Source organism: Mesitornis unicolor, unplaced genomic scaffold, assembly GCF_000695765.1.
Source record: "Mesitornis unicolor isolate BGI_N332 unplaced genomic scaffold, ASM69576v1 scaffold10221, whole genome shotgun sequence".
Classification (NCBI taxonomy): Eukaryota; Metazoa; Chordata; class Aves; order Mesitornithiformes; family Mesitornithidae; genus Mesitornis; species Mesitornis unicolor.
Genome location: NW_010165776.1, coordinates 83567 through 101349, shown reverse-complemented (window position 1 = coordinate 101349; position 17783 = coordinate 83567). Strand labels below are relative to the sequence as shown.

The 17783-nt window shown below is 46.1% G+C and overlaps 1 protein-coding gene across 1 annotated transcript in view; it reads left to right on the top strand.

The window, feature by feature from the left end:
- Nucleotides 1-17783, top strand: part of LOC104548662 (collagen alpha-1(V) chain) — a gene marked incomplete at its 5' end in the record, with an annotated part of 78974 nt that overhangs the window by 26654 nt on the left and 34537 nt on the right. Inside the window, 13 exons of the mRNA XM_010194747.1 lie at nt 250-303; nt 1693-1737; nt 4409-4462; nt 5654-5698; nt 6320-6373; nt 6987-7031; nt 7790-7843; nt 10097-10141; nt 11595-11648; nt 13176-13220; nt 14146-14199; nt 15796-15903; nt 16488-16541. Of these exons, the coding sequence (XP_010193049.1) occupies nt 250-303; nt 1693-1737; nt 4409-4462; nt 5654-5698; nt 6320-6373; nt 6987-7031; nt 7790-7843; nt 10097-10141; nt 11595-11648; nt 13176-13220; nt 14146-14199; nt 15796-15903; nt 16488-16541 (711 nt within the window). The remainder of the gene's footprint in view (nt 1-249; nt 304-1692; nt 1738-4408; nt 4463-5653; nt 5699-6319; nt 6374-6986; nt 7032-7789; nt 7844-10096; nt 10142-11594; nt 11649-13175; nt 13221-14145; nt 14200-15795; nt 15904-16487; nt 16542-17783) is intronic.

The window sequence follows — 17783 nt, the reverse complement described above, 5'->3', positions numbered from 1 at the left end:
AGCAGCGGCCAAAGTGGCACCAGTAAATCCCATGAGTTGTAGCCCCTGGAAAACATTGGTTTGCCAGTGCTGGAGCCCATGTGTGGCCCTGGGCAGGTAGAAAGAGCTGGGAGCCGTGAGAGGATGGGTACCTTCAGCACATGGCGTGGAAGTCAAGCCCATTGCTTGGTTTCTCAACATTTACCCAATGTTTTCCATCACCAGAGTGTGTCTCCTTTTTCTGAAACTTCTTTTGCCTTGCCTTTATAGGGTGAGCCAGGCCCCCACGGACCCCCTGGGGCACCTGGAGAGGATGGGGAGAGGGTAAGTCTGTCTGTGGATCCAACAGTCCTTAAAATTCATAGCTAACTCCTGGAAATGAGAAGCAGATGCGATATCGGGCAGGGACATGGCAAGAGCATCATCTTCTGCCGGTCTGTGTGTCCCAGGGATGCTGCGAGATGGATAAGGAGATGGGAGTGAAAGTGGAAGAAAAAGAATGTGTCTTTAAAGATTTGGTCAGAAAAGTCAGGTTTGGTTAAAAGGAAAAAATAACACAAGAAAAATGTTCATCCTCTAGGTGAGCCAACCATCACTTCTCATTTTCTAAGATCCAGCAAATTGCAGCAAGGCTTGGGGAATAGAAATTCCAGACAGATGTGGGAATCAAAGATTAAATTGTTCACTTCTCCTTCCACCCTGTTCAGTCAATAGTTGAAGGCCCCTAGCAAAGCTCGGGCTAAGGATTTCAAGTTTAGAAATGCTGGTTTCAGAGGAGAGATGGAAAATGCTGAACTGTGACTGTGAGGAGCGTGTGGTTTAATCGGAGGAGTGAGTATGGATCTCCCAGGCTCTAATCCCCTTCCACGATGTTTTCTTTTCACCTCTGGCAATTTGTTTCCTCTGTAAAGCACAGATAATGACACCTTCCTCACCGCCAGGTTGTGAGGATTAGTTAGTTGTGGCTGTAAAGTGTTTTGCAGCTGAAAAGACCAAACCAGTGTCTTGAGGGGGAGGAGTGAGTGTCTAGAGAACTTTAATCCTAAAGAGAAAAAGAAACCATTCGAGATGTGCGCATAGAGAGACTCCGAGGGCATGACTGGGAAGAAAAGCATGAATTTTATCAGCAGAAGAGGAGGGTTTGTAAGGGCTGGCTGCAGGAATGAATTTCCTTAGAGGGAGCCTCATGTTTTGGGTCATATAAAAGCAACACTGGGGAAGTATCATCTAATGCTGCTGAGGAATCAGTGAGGCATCAGCAGGAGATGGGAGGTGAGGGGTGGAGAATGACCCCTCTGCTGCCTCTGGTTTATCTGAGGAGCATCAGTTTAGGTAAATCACGTTCCCAGGACAGTGCTCCCATGCTGGCTTGCCATTCGGTTTGGTACTAAATCTTGTGGTTACTGACTCTCATGCTCTGAATTGTTTCTGCAATATCTTGTCTATTAGCAAAATCCATCTTTATAAACATCAACATGAATTATGATGTATCCTTGCAGCATTTCTAATCCTTGGTAAATTCTCCACATGCAGTATTGGTCTCCAAGCTTATGAGGTCTTCCTTACGCACCACTACCCTTTTATTGCTCCAGGGAAGCTGGTTTTCTGGGTGATTATTATTTAACAAGAATGAAACACCTGTGATGTGACTGCAATATAACTGCTTTCTTCCCTCTCTTTTGCTGCTTCCTTTGCACCTTTGCTGCTGAACAGGGGGATGATGGAGAAGTTGGACCCAGGGGTCTGCCTGGAGAGCCTGTGAGTATCTCCTCCTTTGGCTTGATGTGCAACACCACTGCTCTGGTCAAGGTCTTGATATGGTAGCAGTGTTTTTTGGGCTAAGCAAGATCCCTGAGGTCCTGCAGGGACTGAGCATCTCTTGCTTGAAGATCCTTTGAATGTTTTAGGGAGTATCTGCACCATGACAACTCTGTCTTGCTTTTTTTCATTAAGATAGCTACCAAGAAGAGAGGATGCTTTCTGGGTTTTTCTTTGTTTGATTGGAGTTTTTTTGTGGTTTTGTTGGTTGGTTGGGTTTCTTTTTAATGAGCAAAATTCCCATTGATTTTGTTTACTCACTGGCCAGTCTTTGAAAAAAATGTAATTGCAACTGTAAACCTTAGCTTAGATTGGCCTCATTCCTTTCCTGCATGTGTCCTTCTTCTTGATGGATTATTTAGGTTTAAGGTAAGTAGGCCAAGGTAGAAGTTATGTATGTTAAATGTATGTGAAATACAGTTTTTGTGAGTTTTCATAGCAAACGCCAGTGAGAAAAGGTTTTGCTTGCTATTGCGCGGTTAATGGCAGCAATCGGCTGTGCAGCTCCCTTGCCCACACACTCAGTTTTGTGCCATGTGAGATCCCTTCTCATGAAATCCTGGCAGGATTGAGCTCAAGACGACTTTAGCCCTTTTAAAAACCCCCCATGGCACACGAAACTTCACAAATCTGCAGAATTTGCCAAAGTTTGGGCCTCCATGTGCTTCTAACACCAGAGCTGAACCAGGGCTAGCGGGGAGGGAGCTCTTAGTATCGATAAGATTAAAAGGAGATACTAGTGTGGCTGGGCAAAAATCTCTTGGCCAACCCAAAGAAATCACTTTCAGGGAGCGTCACACTGTAAAGAAGCAGTTATGTTGTCAGTTTGACACTCTGAAAGCATTTTTTCCCACAGTACCAAGTGTTTTTTACTTTACTGACAATAGTAAATTCTTCTTCTGGCTGGCAGTCGATTTTTGTGTGTAGTACAGTTGTTGGCTGCTTATTTCATCCAAAATGCATTTTCTTTGTTATGAAATGGACATTAACTATCTATCATTTACCATGATTTGCTCTCAGAATGTCTTATTTTGTTGTTCTAAGGCTCCGCATGGTGGCCTGAGAGTAATTGATGGGAACTATTGGACACACTTCATGTGCGAAAGGGAAGGGTTGGCATTTACGGACTCACTGGAGCTAAATTATGGACGAGATGTCTGATTAATTTCTGTGAAAGATTAATCAACTCAGCTATCTCCTTAGCACATGTCTAAGCAATAACTTATGGGTTATTAACTTCTTAAAAGCATTTATGTGCTCAGGTAACACGGTAACAAAAGAGGAACTTAATGATGATAACGCATGCAGGTTTAAATTGTATTTAAACTTCTTGTCAATAATACGCACACCTTAATTCTTCGTGTTTGTGTTTTTGCTCTGTCCTGAGGCAAAAGAGGGTCTATCCAAATTTAATGCTGTAACTAGTGGTGGGATTTAAAAATGTGTGTCTCTTCATCCTGCCCTATTTCCTTCCAGTTCCCAGCTGATGAAAGCAGAGTTTCTGCTTGGCTGGGGCTCAGCAGCAAGTCTGTGGCCCGTGAAGGTCTGTGGTGTCTGAGACCACATGGGCGATGCATCCCGTTTGTGCTGCAGACTCAGGTGTTTTGCAGGATCAAAATCCCCGCAGTCTCTAAGATCAGGCACTTTCCTAATGTCTCCTATTTCATCCTGTAACATTTCATTTTAATTCCTCTCTCCTCTCTGCATCATAAAAAGGGATGTGTAATATTTGGGCAGACAGAAAGAGCTGCCCATCAATCAGGGACAATTTTCCTCTGTGGCAGTGAGTGAGCACCATCCTTTTGAATACCCACAGTCCTCCTATGGTCCCCAGTTTAAGAAAGGGTTTGCGTTTAAAGGGTGAGCTGTCACTTCTGCACCCAAGACCCTCTTTCCTTTCACTACAAACCCACCCCAAGGCTCAAGGTAGAGGAGGTGCAAGAGTGGGATTTGCAGAGGTTCCTATTGAACACGCACAATTCCCTTGCCATGTCTCTGCCCATTCAATGTGATGCTCCAGTCCTACCAATTTCCCTGACAATGATGCAAGGCTAAATCCAGTGAGAAAGCTGGAAATGGAAAGAAAACACACAATACCAGGTGTCCTGACTGGTTAAGGTTGAAGAACCAAATGCCTTTGGAAATGTCCATTTATGCTGCAGACTGAAAACTTTTTCCAGCCTGGCTGAGTTGTATAGATTGTCATTGATAAAAGTGAAATCTGGAGAGATTTTTGAAATGCTAATCCTAATGATCCATTAGTGGTGTCAGATCATTCTTCATAATACTCCCTGGCTAGAATGACTTAGCTGCAAAGTGTTTTGCATCATTGTGTGCATTACAGGGTAATCCAGGAATAAGATCAAATTAAATTAAAAAATTTGGCTTAAGTGGACCTTCTTCTAATCCCAAGAATGAATGTCCGTGCCTGTATTATTTATCTTTATAATTCAGGGGTATATGCACATGGGATATTTTTTTTCTGTAAACCAAGAAAGCTGCTGTTATTGCAGAAACAGCGAGGTTGTCGCCGTGCCAGCCTCAACACATGCATGAGCACACCCCAATCCATGAAACTGGGGACGTTAACTCCATTTCTTTCCCCTAACAGGGACCCCGAGGGCTGCTGGGACCAAAGGGGCCACCGGGACCCCCAGGGCCACCGGTGAGTTCTGGGGGCTGCCGCCCTCCTCAGGCATCCAGCTCAGGTTTCTGGGTGAAATACCCCATTTCCCAGTACTCATGCAAGCAGATAATATATCAGCATAATTTTATACATCTGTGCAACAAAAAGAAGCGGTGGTCAAGAAAAGTTACTGCTCAAAAATCCATATTCTCCCCCATTTTCAGTGGCGTCACGTCCACTTAGGGCAGCTCAAGATTTGGCCTCATCTGAGTAAATATTAATGCCTTGCTCAGGCCGAAAGGGAAGAATGAGAGTTATTAACACAGTGGCTTTGCTATTAACTTTTGCCTGAGGGCTGGTGAGACTTTAAAGCAGTTTGTTCATATTTCGGGTGAAAGCCAAGGAAAGAACATGCCGTTTTTTATTCGGGAGACAGTCACCTTATCTGTCATGCGCTGCTGGAAGTGCTGATGCAGGGGCTTTCTCGGTAAATCACTGCAGCTCACTCGAGTTCCAGAACTTAAAAACCAAACCCGAGGCTGCTGCTAGAGCTACAGGGGTCAGCGTTTAATGGGGAGCATTGGGAAGCCCTCAGCCTCTCCTGGGACGTGAAGGCATCTTCTCGGTGAGCTCCCAGTTCTGCTGAATTTAATGAGGGTTTGGGATCTGCTCCAAAGCTGTCTCATCTCCCATAATAGAGACACCCAGATACCTCACCCTTCCCCAGAGCAAAACGATGACAGAGGAACCCCCAGCAGGACATCTCCAGTTGACCATGTACCATGTTACCCCCTTAATAAAGATGCCCAGGAAGCGTTTGGCCCCTGTTGCCGTTTGTTTTGGCACAAGGCAGTCCCGTTGCCTTCACCTGCTGCCTTGTTGAACACTGCAACATCCCAAGCGAGGTCTTTTATCTGTTTTTTCCTTTTCATTTGCTATTCCATGCCCGCTTACTGTTGGAGGCAAAATCTGGCTGCGGGACTTAGCCAGGATGTGCTCAGCCTGGTGCTGATTCTGCAGGTTAAACCAGTGGGGAAAACACTGCAGTGACTTTTTAAACTGATTTCGTGGGATTAGCTGCTTTACCAGACACCTTTAGGAAATCATTCCCTTTCCGCGTGGTCCAAAGGGCCTCCTAATATGTTGTTATTTTTATGGCAGTTTCTCTGCTTTTCTGGTGCAAAATAATGAAATATTTTTTTAGTGCTGTATTTTTGAATCCTTTCTCAGGGTGTGGCCGGTATGGATGGACAAACAGGTCCCAAGGGGAATGTGGTAAGTTTTCACTGCAAATTTTACAGAGACAGTTCAGGTATTATCTAGAGCAAAATGTAAAATGTACTGTATTAAATTAGATTGACTAATTGCTTTTTAGCCTGATCTACATTCCTATCAGAGCCTGTGAAGACCACAGAGAGTATCTTCCTACAGCCAATGGATGTTAATTTATTATAAATTCTGATGGAATTACACATTATTTCCTCGTGGAAGATCAAACATTTTCATTGAGATTTGTGTTGTTCTAATGAATATCAAAATATAGTAATTTAACAGAGAGGAAAAAACCCCAAACCCTGATGTGCCCCATACTTTGTACTAAGCGGAGGAAATGGACTCCCTGCAGAAGAGGTTGTGTTAAAGCCCTGCTCAGCACAATTGTGCTGCATGGGATGTAGGGGACTTCACACTGATCCCAACATGGAGAGAAGCTGTTTCCTGTTCCCAGGAGCTCTCAGTTACTGATGATGGGGTAGAGAAGGTGTCGGGATGCAGAGAGGGTGTCAGGATGTTGTGGGGGTGCAAGGCTGTGCAGGGAGCAATGGCTGTGGTACCCAAGGGAGCCCCAGCTCCCATCCCTCCTTCCCTGCTTTCAACTCTGCCCTTGTCTCCCCACAGGGTCCTCAAGGAGAGCCTGGTCCCCCAGGGCAGCAGGGTAACCCAGGTGCTCAGGTAAGAGGGACAACTCCTTTCCATGGGTAGGAAAAAGGAATTGTTATTTTGAACAAGCTTTGCTCTCCCACCAGAGATGGGACCAGCAATAAGGAGTTTTGCTGGGAATTGGCTTGATGATACATTGCTGGCCCAAAATCTTCCTGAAAATGCTCCCAATTTCAGATCCCCATGGTTCTCACCTGGCTTTTGCTGCCATGATGCACAGCCAAGCCCGAGTCCAAGCAGTCTCTTGGGCTGAGCCACATTCTGTGGCTCATATCTGATTTTTAGCACCCCACGGTCCAGTTCCTCTGGAGCCAGCTGGGTTGTGCAGATGTCCAAGCCTTGCTGTCAGCCTTCTCTGTGGCTCCGAGCAAGTCTCACTCTGCAGAGCATCCCTGCTTCCATCTTCAGGCTGAGCCTGGATGCACACAGCGGCGCGGTGCAGCTCTCCAGAGCAGGCATGATGTGCAAAAAATAAAACTTTTGCAAGACATTTTGAGAATGAATGAAGCTGGGGAAATCCCCAGCCAATGCAGGCACTATAATGATGCTCAGCTGAGGCACTGCCAAAATGCATTTGGAAGGAATAACTTGCTCCTTTGTGACCCTAGCTTTTTTCTTTTCACAGGGTCTTCCAGGTCCGCAAGGCGCGATTGGTCCCCCAGGAGAGAAAGTACGTTTAAATACTGCAGCTCTGACTTAAGAAAACTGTTGCCATTAATATGCATTTGCTACTTCAGCTGCTCCTTTGCCCCATATGCAACATCTGTTTGCAGCCGTGCCTATGAAAGTCTAATGCCTCTCATTCCAGACAGAAGAGACAAGAAGGCACGGTTTACCTCTAATTCATAATATTTGCATTCATTTCCCCTCTTAAGAGAAACATTTTGAAGGCAGCCTGTGATAAAACATTAGGAGAGGGCTGAAAATTGCCTCTTTTTGTGGGCTAAATGCCTGGGAGTCTGAGCGGGATGGTAATGGGAAGAGACGGAGGATTTGGGTCACTCAGCCACAGTCCTCTCCATCTGCCTCCTCCCTCTGCCTCACTCTCTGGGGTAGGTGCTGCCTTGCCATTTCTCATCAAAGAATGGGCATTTATTGGTCCTCTGATCTGTGCTCATACGTCGTGCACTTGCAGCAGAACAGCAGCTCAGTGCCTCATGCCCCGGTGTCTCCCGTTGAGCTCCCCTTGCTGTACCGTGTCTGTGTGAGGGACCAGCACCAACACCGCAGCATCCCAGGATGCTGGGACAGCTCTGCCCACAGAAATAGAAATAAGCAGATTCCTGCACGCCACAGCAGCTTTTCCAAAAGACTCCCCTGTCTGCAGCCTTTCACATAGGAAAGCAATAAATGTGTCTGAAAACCTTCGTCCTCCGAAGATCTGGAGGCTCTGGCCATTGCAGCTGCTGATTTTCTGTTTGTTTTTAGGGGCCGCTGGGCAAACCTGGTCTCCCTGGCATGCCTGGTGCTGATGGTCCTCCGGTAAGTCCTCTCCTGGGTCTCTGCTTGATGCCGGGGCTCACCCTGCCCATGCCTTGAATGGGTTGAAGGGTTTGAGTTTGAGAAGCCCCGGCCCTGCTCTGAGCTTTGCTCAGCCCAGCAATGCAGCACTAGGTAATTCTCACTGGCTTTTGGGCTCCTTTTCCCCCTCCTCCTCTTTCTCCTCTCTGTTTTACGTAGGTGGGCAGCTCACCAAGATAGGGACAGGCTCATGTGTGTGTTTGTGTACTGCAGCACTAGCACAGAGTGGTCCTCATCTCATTGGGTACCGCTGCAGAGCGGTGATAAGAACAGGTTGAAATTGCGTGTCAGGGTTGTATTCCTGCAGCTTCCTCCTAATCCTACTTTAAACATTGTTTGCTCCTTGCTCTGGAAATTGGTCTTAAAAATCTCTGGCTTTTAAACCCGATCTTTTTTACACATGTCAGAGGCAGCTGATTTTTAGAGTGACAAATGTAAAATAGTCACATTCCACTAATGCAAATGCAGAGCATGACAAAAAAAAAAACAAATTACATTTCCCACGCTGGGATTATCATTCTCACGGAGGGCATTTCGAACATCAGTACAATTGTTAGCTGAGTCAACAGAGCAGCTAAAGCAAAGCCCAGAACATCTCTAAGGCTGCAGATTTGGATGTGAAATTCCTACAGCATCCTCCAGGGAAGTGCAGCTGGAGAAGACGCCAGGTCTATTTTTATGCAGACCGAAGGCGGTGTAAGACCTGCAAGCTGAGCACGTGTAGGTGTGCAGAGACACGAGTCCTGTGCCATGGGTAGTTTACAGACAGTTTGTAGGTTTGTAAGCATATGGTTGCTCTTTCCAAGGACAGAAACCCACCTGTGTTCTCTTTATAGAAATTGGTCTTGGAAAACATCTGAAAATCCCTGGGGGGCCTGAAGCATCTCACCCGAAAGCCAGCCAAGCTGCTCATCCATTTTTGATCTTAGTGGCAGTAATGGAGAGGGGTGTTATGGAGATGGTGACGATTTAGTGTAGGATGGACAAGGGCTTTTGAAATCTTGCTGTGCTTCCATTTTGCCTCCCCTGAGGTGCAGGTATCAGGAGCTGAAGGCATGCATGGATAGGTGAACCCACTTTGTGCACTGACACTCTTGATGCCATTTAAACTCACAGGACAAATTCAGATTCCAGATTTCCATTCCCTTGTTTTGTTCTTGTAAAAATGACAGCTGTCATTTTGTTTCTTTATTAAACCAGTGTGTTTTATGAAATCTGTCTTGTCTGACATTCCCGTTCTGAAGACTGATGATGGAAAGTAGTCTTATGATTTGACTTCTTGTACTGCTAGAAAGTCATTTGAGTGTTTAGAAGGGACTTCATAAGGAGAGAAACCATTGAGTGCAGAAGATTTTAATGGCTTTAGAGCAGCTGGATGTGCTCTCATCATCTTTATAAAAGAAAAGATCCCTGGGTATGCAGTGAGTGCCCTCACCGAGGGCTTATTGCTTTTGTACTGACTTTGCCAACAAAGAGTCCTCTTCCATCCTGGCTCCGTTTTGTAGGAAAATCAACACTAAAGACTCCTTTCATGGATTTCCCTGATTTCTCACTAATTCTCCAAGCTATACTTGAGGCAGTTCACACTTTTATTTTCTGCAATCCCAGCAGAAGGCTTCTAGAGGCTATCAGTGAGAATGTGTTGGAAACTCTGGGATGTTGAGTTATTCAGCATCAAATCCCAAGAGGAATGCTGGCCTGTGTCCAGCCAGCCGGCGTCTAATGGGGATGCAGGTTAGCTGAGCATTTGTCATGAGATCTTGTAATGGACTCTAGGAATTAGGAAATTAATGAGGGGCTCTGACCAGTCTGGGTATCTTGTGACCTTCACAAGTTTGCTGACACACGGAGTTAATTTTATCTGTTTTCCTATCTGCAAAATGTATATGCTGCTTGCTGCTGAACTTGCTGAGGTGTTCTAATATGGGAAGAATAATGCAAAATGGTTTGTGCCTCTCTGCTGAAAGGTGGTGAAGAGTAAAAATGTAAAATAAGCAGATCAAATACCAGCAAGGACCCAAATGCAGGTCTTTATCTTTTAGGGAAAGCTTACTTTTGCAAGTTGGCTTCAGGGGGGCTACTTGTATCAGTAAGAGCTTTTTGGAGAGCAGCTCTTCCCTTACAAATAAATCACAGCTGTGATACCTTGTTGGCATCTGAATTAGATGTGCACTAAACCCATTTCCCTCTTCTATTTGTCTCTTTTATTAATAGGGTCATCCCGGCAAGGAAGGTCCTCCTGGAGAGAAGGGGAGCCAGGTAGGTGTCAACAAGATCCTAAGGGGACGGTTGTCTTACCTGGATGGAGGTGGATCTCCATGGGGCTTTTGGGATGGCTGGGCACTAGGGGATGTGGTCAGTGGAGGTGGCAAGAAGCGAACCCTTTCATGTTCTTGAGAGTCTATTCTGGGGCTTGGGTTGGTCTTTTGTCAAGTCCTCACAGTTCTCATAGCAAGCAGTGCTCCATAGCCCAGCGAATGTGAAAACTGAAGCCCTCTTAATCAGACGCAAATAAATACCCTTCTTGGCACACAGAATGAAGAAAATTACTCTTTCTGTATTCCTGGCCCTTCCTTTTTATTTCCCTTCCCCCTCAAAGTCCCTGTTTAAAAATATATTTGAGAATATTGCTGGAGGCTAGAGCCCTTGAATTATACAGCCGTCTGTCTGTCCAGGAGATTTACCATCTGCCTTCCCACTGCGTCCCATTCACTTGAAAAACATTATATTTGTTGAAAGCCTTTGGTTAGAGCACAATGTGGTTTGATGGACATCTACTTGAGTCTTGCTCGGGTGCTGCACGGAGCATGACCCATGGCTGGTGTCACAAGAGGCTGAAAATTCAAACATTGGCCTCTGCAGAGTACCAGAAGCCGATAAACATGGCTGTGCTGGTGCTCCTCATGCTGGGAGATGTGTAGGAAATGTCAAGGAGGTGATCTCGGAGCAGGTCCTCCAGCCAACATGCACGCAAGGTCTGGGAGGCTGGTGGATCCATCAGCTCTGTGCGGCTGGAAAAATTTGTCCATCTTGGGCTGGGAGAAGTGGGAGGATATATGTGTAGTTAGGGAATTGAGGAACATAAAAGCCAACTGGGTTCAATAAGAGACTTGATTTATTTGCAGGTATAAGGTGGCGTGGCAGCGAGAGTGGGAAGGGGGAGTTCTTGCAGGGTGCATATCCAGCACAGCTCTGGGGATTTGTAGCTTTTGTTGCCAGAGAGGAGCTCTATGAGCATCTCCTCTCCCACACAGCTAAGGCCAAAGGACGTCACCCTGAGGCTTGTGCCTCAAGCAATAGCTCCTCTCTGTGATCATCATCTTCACAAGCTCTGCTGCAGTACTGCACAACCAGGATGGTCTGGGAGGGGGAAGCAGCAGAACATGTTCTTCCTCTCTCAGAGAACTTGTTCTTTTCTTTAATCCAAAACACAAATCGCCAATCTTGTGTATAAATTCCCTTTCTAACAAATTGTTGCTGTCTTGTCTCTTCCTCCCTTCATATCATGTGGACCTTAGCCCGATGCACCTGCTTGAAATGATGTTCCTGTAGCGCTCTGCTATTCTGAGCTGTTTTCAGATGGCCACTGCCATGTCCACCTGGTCTGAAGCAGCCACATGCCTGGGATATTTGTTTTCCACACATTCTCCTTACTGCTGCACCTTCATGTTGATTTTGATGTGTTTTTGTTTGCGTTTGTTTTTCACCCCAGGGTCCACCAGGTCCTCAGGGCCCTATCGGTTACCCAGGACCACGTGGAGTCAAGGTAAGGAGAACGCAGACACAGCCCCCATGGTGATGCTTGTTCAACATGAGTTCTCCGCCTTGTGCTGGAGATGGACCCTGCCAGGGTGCTTAGGGCAACCTCAGCTACCAGTTGCATTTACTGCTCCAGCAAGCCTTGGTCCAGCGTCTTCTCGCAGGCCATGAGGATTAAAAGTCCCAACAACCTCTACTAGCATCGTTCAGTGCTTTGGAGAGATTTCTCTTTTAATTCTTCGTGAGCGTGGCTCGGTCCCATTCCAACCGTTCCCAGTTTACAACCAAAATAAATCTCAGCCAGAATGTGAAAACTTTAACAAGGCTTGTTAATAAAACAAAATAGCCTATTATTAAAACAAAGCAAGCTTTTCATGCTCCTGATCCACAACCTTGTTAGACGAAGCTTGCCTGTCTCAGCACTGTGCTTTTTCACTAGGCTGAATTCCAGCTCTTTCCTCACTCCTGCTGCCTGCAGCGCTTGCATGCTGATAAGAAGGCGGTGGGGATTCTTTTCCCCCCATTCAGCTCTGGCTGCTATCCTCATCAAGATGTATTAGTTCAGGTGCAGATGCATCCTGCATCCCAAAGGTCCAATGAATCCGCAGGAATCTGTGCTAGCAGATACAAGCAGAGCTTGGGGACTGACTATAGGTGACGTTAAGCCCCCTTAAACCCCTTTGTATATTTTTTTTCAGTAGCAGAAACCTATTTGCTGTTCTGCCTTCAAACTTTATGTGAGATGTATTTATCCAAAGTGAGCTTTCATCTCGTTTCTCACAAGGCTGCGAATTGAGATTTAGTGATCCATTAGGGAATGGTTTGCCGTTGTGTTTACCACTGAAGTGGAGCTGCTCCACATTCAAATGATCTGGAGAAAGTGTGTCATGCACCCTGTGCACAGACAAGGCTCTGCTTCCTACAGGCAGCCTTCTATTGACTGTGTGAGCCTCCAGTTTGGGGAAAAAAAACTGTGTCTCATTGGGTTTTCAGCTATAAATAACTTCCAGATTTTGCCTCGCTCACCACTACCCTGTCCTGCTGCACAGATTCTGATGTACTTTTAATTAAACCTTTTCTTGACGTGCTAAAGGGAAGAAATAAATAAGAGTTGCATTGCACAGTGCAGCTGGTGTAGATACCTGAGGGTGATGTTTTATCCCAAGAGTGAACTCAGCATGCTGGCGAGGCATTTGTGGAAATGGGGGGAGTTTTTTGGAAATTATAAGCAGAAAAAACTTTTCATAGCATGTTTTATCCCTGGAAACATAACTCCTGAGCAGAGAATGAGCAGAGACCACCAACCCCACCTGCCAAATAAAGTCAGCAGAGGTTTGTGACGACAAGGTACTCACTGGTGACCCAAAAACCAGACATCAGAGGCTGAGATTTTACTAGCAATGTGTTTAGGAATATCATAGCTTGTAGAGATGCCATTGTCAACATTGGAGGAAGCAAAAAACACCATGATTACTGATTCTTCACTCTTGAGCTTACCAATACCCTTGTAATGTCTTGTTTTATCTCCTGCAAGGGAGCAGATGGTGTTCGTGGATTGAAAGGCACCAAAGGTGAAAAGGTGAGTGAATACTGCACGTTTGGGTTGATTTTTCTACAGTCTCTGAGTGTTTTTGCAGACCAGTCCCACAGAATGCTCCCTGGGACATAAAGGACTTGTAACCTCTATTACTGATATCTCAGAGTCCAACATCCAGATTATTTCTTCCTGACAATATTTGCAGCTTGAGTGATTCGATGGAGCTGAGGCATTTGGGGTGTTACAGCTGGATAATGCTGTATGGGATGTGCTGCCCAGCCCGGGCATCAAAGCAGCTTGTGAAACCCAAGTCAATAAGAAAGTCAGCACAGATCTATCTCTGCACGTCTCAAAGATGCAATCATTTTCTCCTAGAGGGAGAGCAGGAGATGGAGAAAAATCTTGCCAGACCCATGTTCCTCCATCCCTGCTGATAGCAAAGCCTGGCAGTTTTAGCTAGGGAATCCTAGCAGGCATCTCCCAAACTTTAAAAGTCTTTCTGGGAACTGTGTCTTCATTACCTATGAGAGATTTGCTGTAGGATGAAATACATTATTGATTTGAGCTCTGCAATTAAACCTTCTTGGCTGAAAGAAATATTGCCACTGTCCTAGAGGTTCCCTCGAAGCATGGTGTAAAACATCCCCCGTGAAAATAAAACCAGTTGTACTTCAGAAGTAATTGATTCCCAGTACTGGCAAGGTGGTGGTATTCACATTGAGCCAGATTTGTGATCTTGACTTGCAGCCAGGGTGGGGTGTAGGGAATATTTGCTGTGATCCTTGGGGATCAACCGGGTTTCCATGCCCATTTGTACACACCGAAGACTTAGAGAAGCCAATGAGGTGGGCAATTGGGGATCTAATCTTGTCCTCTTCCAGTAGGGGCTGTAGAGTGAAGCTAAAGAAGTCTTTTCTTTTTCTTTCCATCTAAACCTTGTCTGATTTCCCCCCTCTCTATTATTTAGGGTGAAGATGGCTTCCCTGGCTTCAAAGGTGATATGGGCATCAAAGGAGACCGGGTAAGAGTCTGTGACTGATGTGATCTTGTAGACCTTTGACTTTCAAGCCCACGTGTTGTCGCCCAAACGTGGCTCAGGGATAGAGACTCTTGTCTGAGTCCTTCTGGCATGTCCGATGTCGAAGCAGGGGCTGAAAATTTCATGTTCATGTCAAGCACAGCAGTTCTAAATCCGTGAATTTGCTAATCCCATCTTGAAGGTGAAATAAAACTGAGTAGTAATAGAGGGCCCTGTCTTGCTGCTTTGACTGCTAGGAATACTGCATGATCCAGCTGCATCATATTTCTTTCCAGTATCTCTTTTTTCTCTGTAATATTACAGCTAGGGTCTGGTAGGCATTTTTATTTGCTTCCATGCAATCAATGTGAAGTGTGAAGTTATTGGGAATGTGATTTAGCAGAAACCACAGTATTACCGTTCAAAGCTGCCGGGGTGCAGTGTTACATTGGACTCATGTCTTTAGCAGCAGGGCACAAAATTTTCTAAATTGGTGGAAGAGAGCACCAGAAACCCCAGATCACACTCGGCTGAGTGTCTGTCCATCCTCCTTGCTCAGCCTTTGAGGACAGGGGATGTCGCCTGGGGCTTGATGTCCCCTTTGCTCTGAGCCTTCCTGTGGTTCAAGAGGGCTCTGCAGTCATTCATCTCCACGTTTAAAGAAAAAATTAATGCCTTGCATGAGGTCTTGTAGAAGTAGAACTCAAATCCTCCATTTCTGGTGTTTAACTGTGTAACTGAACAGTTAAAACAATTGGAAATTTCCCCAGCCCTCACGTCTTGCCAAGGAAGGACTGAAGGTGGCATCTCAGGGAGGTGGCTCCTGTCCTTCCCAAATGCAGGTGGGCGGAAGCTCCTTCAAAGCTCACCAGTCCAGTTCCCACCAGCAAGCTCCCCACTCTGGTTCCCACCAGCAAGCTCTTTGTGTTTTATGATGAGCTGTGAAAGGGCAGTAGGGGTACTTGAGATCCTCACAGATAAATCTGCATCCATCCAGCTTCTGGAGAGCGAGAAGGCTGCCTGTGTTTGCAATGTGGAAGCATCTCCTGTTACCCTGTGTGACAAAATGGCAACTGTTGTTTTGTGTGCCAAAGTCTGCAGTGTCACAATTCACATTAATGGCTCAGTCCTCTCCGCTCTCAGATTTCCTAATGATTTTCAGCACAAAAGCTCCAGCCCTGTCTTTCTTCTCCAGTCGCCTGGTTCAACCCTCAATTAAACACTTCCCAGGGCTTGCTTGCACATCAAACTGCGATTTGGGAACGGGGAGGTGGGGAAAAGGGTGCGTTGCAATCAGAGCTAATGAAGGCTGTTTCGATGGAGAGGCGCCGTGTGTAGATGGGATAATTGGGCCACAGGAAAAGCCGGCTGTTGTTGGATATAATGGCCAGGCTGTGTGAATGAGAGCTCGGTGCTCTAATAACACTCAGCAATTTACTCAATGACACTGTCTGAGTTTTTTGGTGAAGACCAGCTTTCTCCAGGAGTGGTATTAGCAGCTCCATGGAGTATCTGATTGCAGCCGTGAGGGTGGTGGTGTCAGCAGACACAGGGTTTGGGACCTGCCTGCTTCCTCAAAGCTTATCTTGTCATGAACAGGGGGAAATTGGACCTCCTGGCCCCCGAGGTGAGGATGGTCCCGAAGGTCCAAAAGGTCGTTCTGGTCCCAATGGAGATCCCGGTCCTCTTGGTCCTGCTGGAGAGAAGGTGAGTCCCGAGGATGAACTCGCCCAGGGATGTTTTACAGCAAAAACCACTTTTCTTTGGGTGTCCCGGGTGGGTGGTCAGGGCAGTGCCCAATGTGGGGCGTGGTTTTAGGGCAGAGGAGTGAAGATGAGCTGTGGGGGCTGGCTTGAGCTGTTCAACACAAAGACCAGAGGAGACCCAGGGGAGATGTTTCTACTGCAGTGATGTGACTTGAGCTCATTGAGACGTCAGTCTCTCTGGGCTTCTCTGCTTGGGTGCAATGAAAACAAGAGTAGAGATAAAAAATGGAGAAATTGAAAGTATCACGGTCTCCAGTCTAATTTCTAGATGCATCCAGTTGGAAAAAAAAAGCCAATAGCAAAAATAACCATTCCCCAGCAGGTCCACGGCACATTTACAGTGCTCACTCTTCATCAAACCCCAGGCAGAGGATGATGATGGCTGTGCCCCAGCAGCTTTATTCCACCCATGTCTTTGCTCTTGACTTCTCTGCTCTTGGCATCTCCCCTTTCTGCAGGTGCAAACCCAAAGCTGCTTGCAAGGTCTTTCTTGCCCACTCTAACAGACTTTTATTTGTGTTTCAGGGAAAACTTGGCGTTCCAGGACTGCCCGGCTACCCGGGCAGGCAGGGCCCAAAGGTAACTCGGTGGGGTTCACCCCAAAGAGGTGTGGGGTGCATTGGGGAACCCCGAATTGGCATGGGGAGCCCTGGGGAACCCTGTGGATGCCAACTGAGCTCTAGTGGTGCCATGCAGAGGACTCGCCCCTCCCCTGCTTACAAGACGAGGTAGAGCTGCAGCATTTCCCTCCGCCCCATCTCTCCTTTCCCCCCATGCAGGACAGATTTGTAGATGGGTCAAAATAGCTCCCAGCCCTTAACTGGGGTAAACTGGGGACTGGTTCTGTCTCCTGCAAAGCATCAGAGAGAGGTGGGGAGAGATACAGGGAGTGCAGCATGCGAGGGCACCCAGGGCTGCTTTGGGGATGGGTATGAGCAGGCTCTGTGTGAGCTTTCATGCTTTCTTAGTAGTCCTTCTCCTTGTATTGTGTCGTATATCTTCAAAGCTCTGCACTAGTGTTAACTAATTAAAGAGAATAGCTAATGAATCAAGGACTCCCTGAAACTAAAATAAAACTGCCATTTGCAGATTTTACAAACATCCTTTGTATCTTACCTACATGCTCACCTTCACTTAGGCCATTTTTAGATGTTCTTTTAAAATTAAGACTGTGAATTCCACTACGTAGACTTAAGGCTGCAGCCCAGATTTTACACGCCCTGGAGGCTTTGGGAACTTGTATTTTTGTTAACTTTTGTTTTTTAAAGAATTGTATTTTATTATTCATGTTCACGTTCACTTCTTGAGAAAAACCCAGGCTTGTTTAACACTGGAGACATAATTATCTGCAAGAGATTGTTTCCTGGTTGTGGTGGTGGTGGTTTATTTTTTAATTTACATTTTATATCTGGGGTAGGGTTTGTTGTTGTTTTTGCATTTCTTTGACTAATTCATATTTTAAAAGCAGCAGCAGCTATTCTCCAAGCACTTACATCAGACAGGAACAAGCCAGGAGTTAAATTTTCATGTGCAACACAGTGACTTAGGAGCTAAAAGACAAAAGCCCGCCTGTTCCCCAGGCACCCGGTGCAACCCTGGGCCTGGGCCTTTGCAGTGACTCCTAATGAAGCATGGACTTTTTTTTTTTTCCTGTTGTTGTTATTTTTGGATGAAATGTAGCTTCTGAGGTCATTTTGGGTCTGTCTTCGGGTTTGTTTTTATTAAAGGAAGGTTAAAGAAAAAAGCATTGGGAGCTGTAGACGTCAGCGGGTGCTCGCGGGGTCATCCCAGGCCAGCGGGCGCCTGCCGTGGATGGGCAGG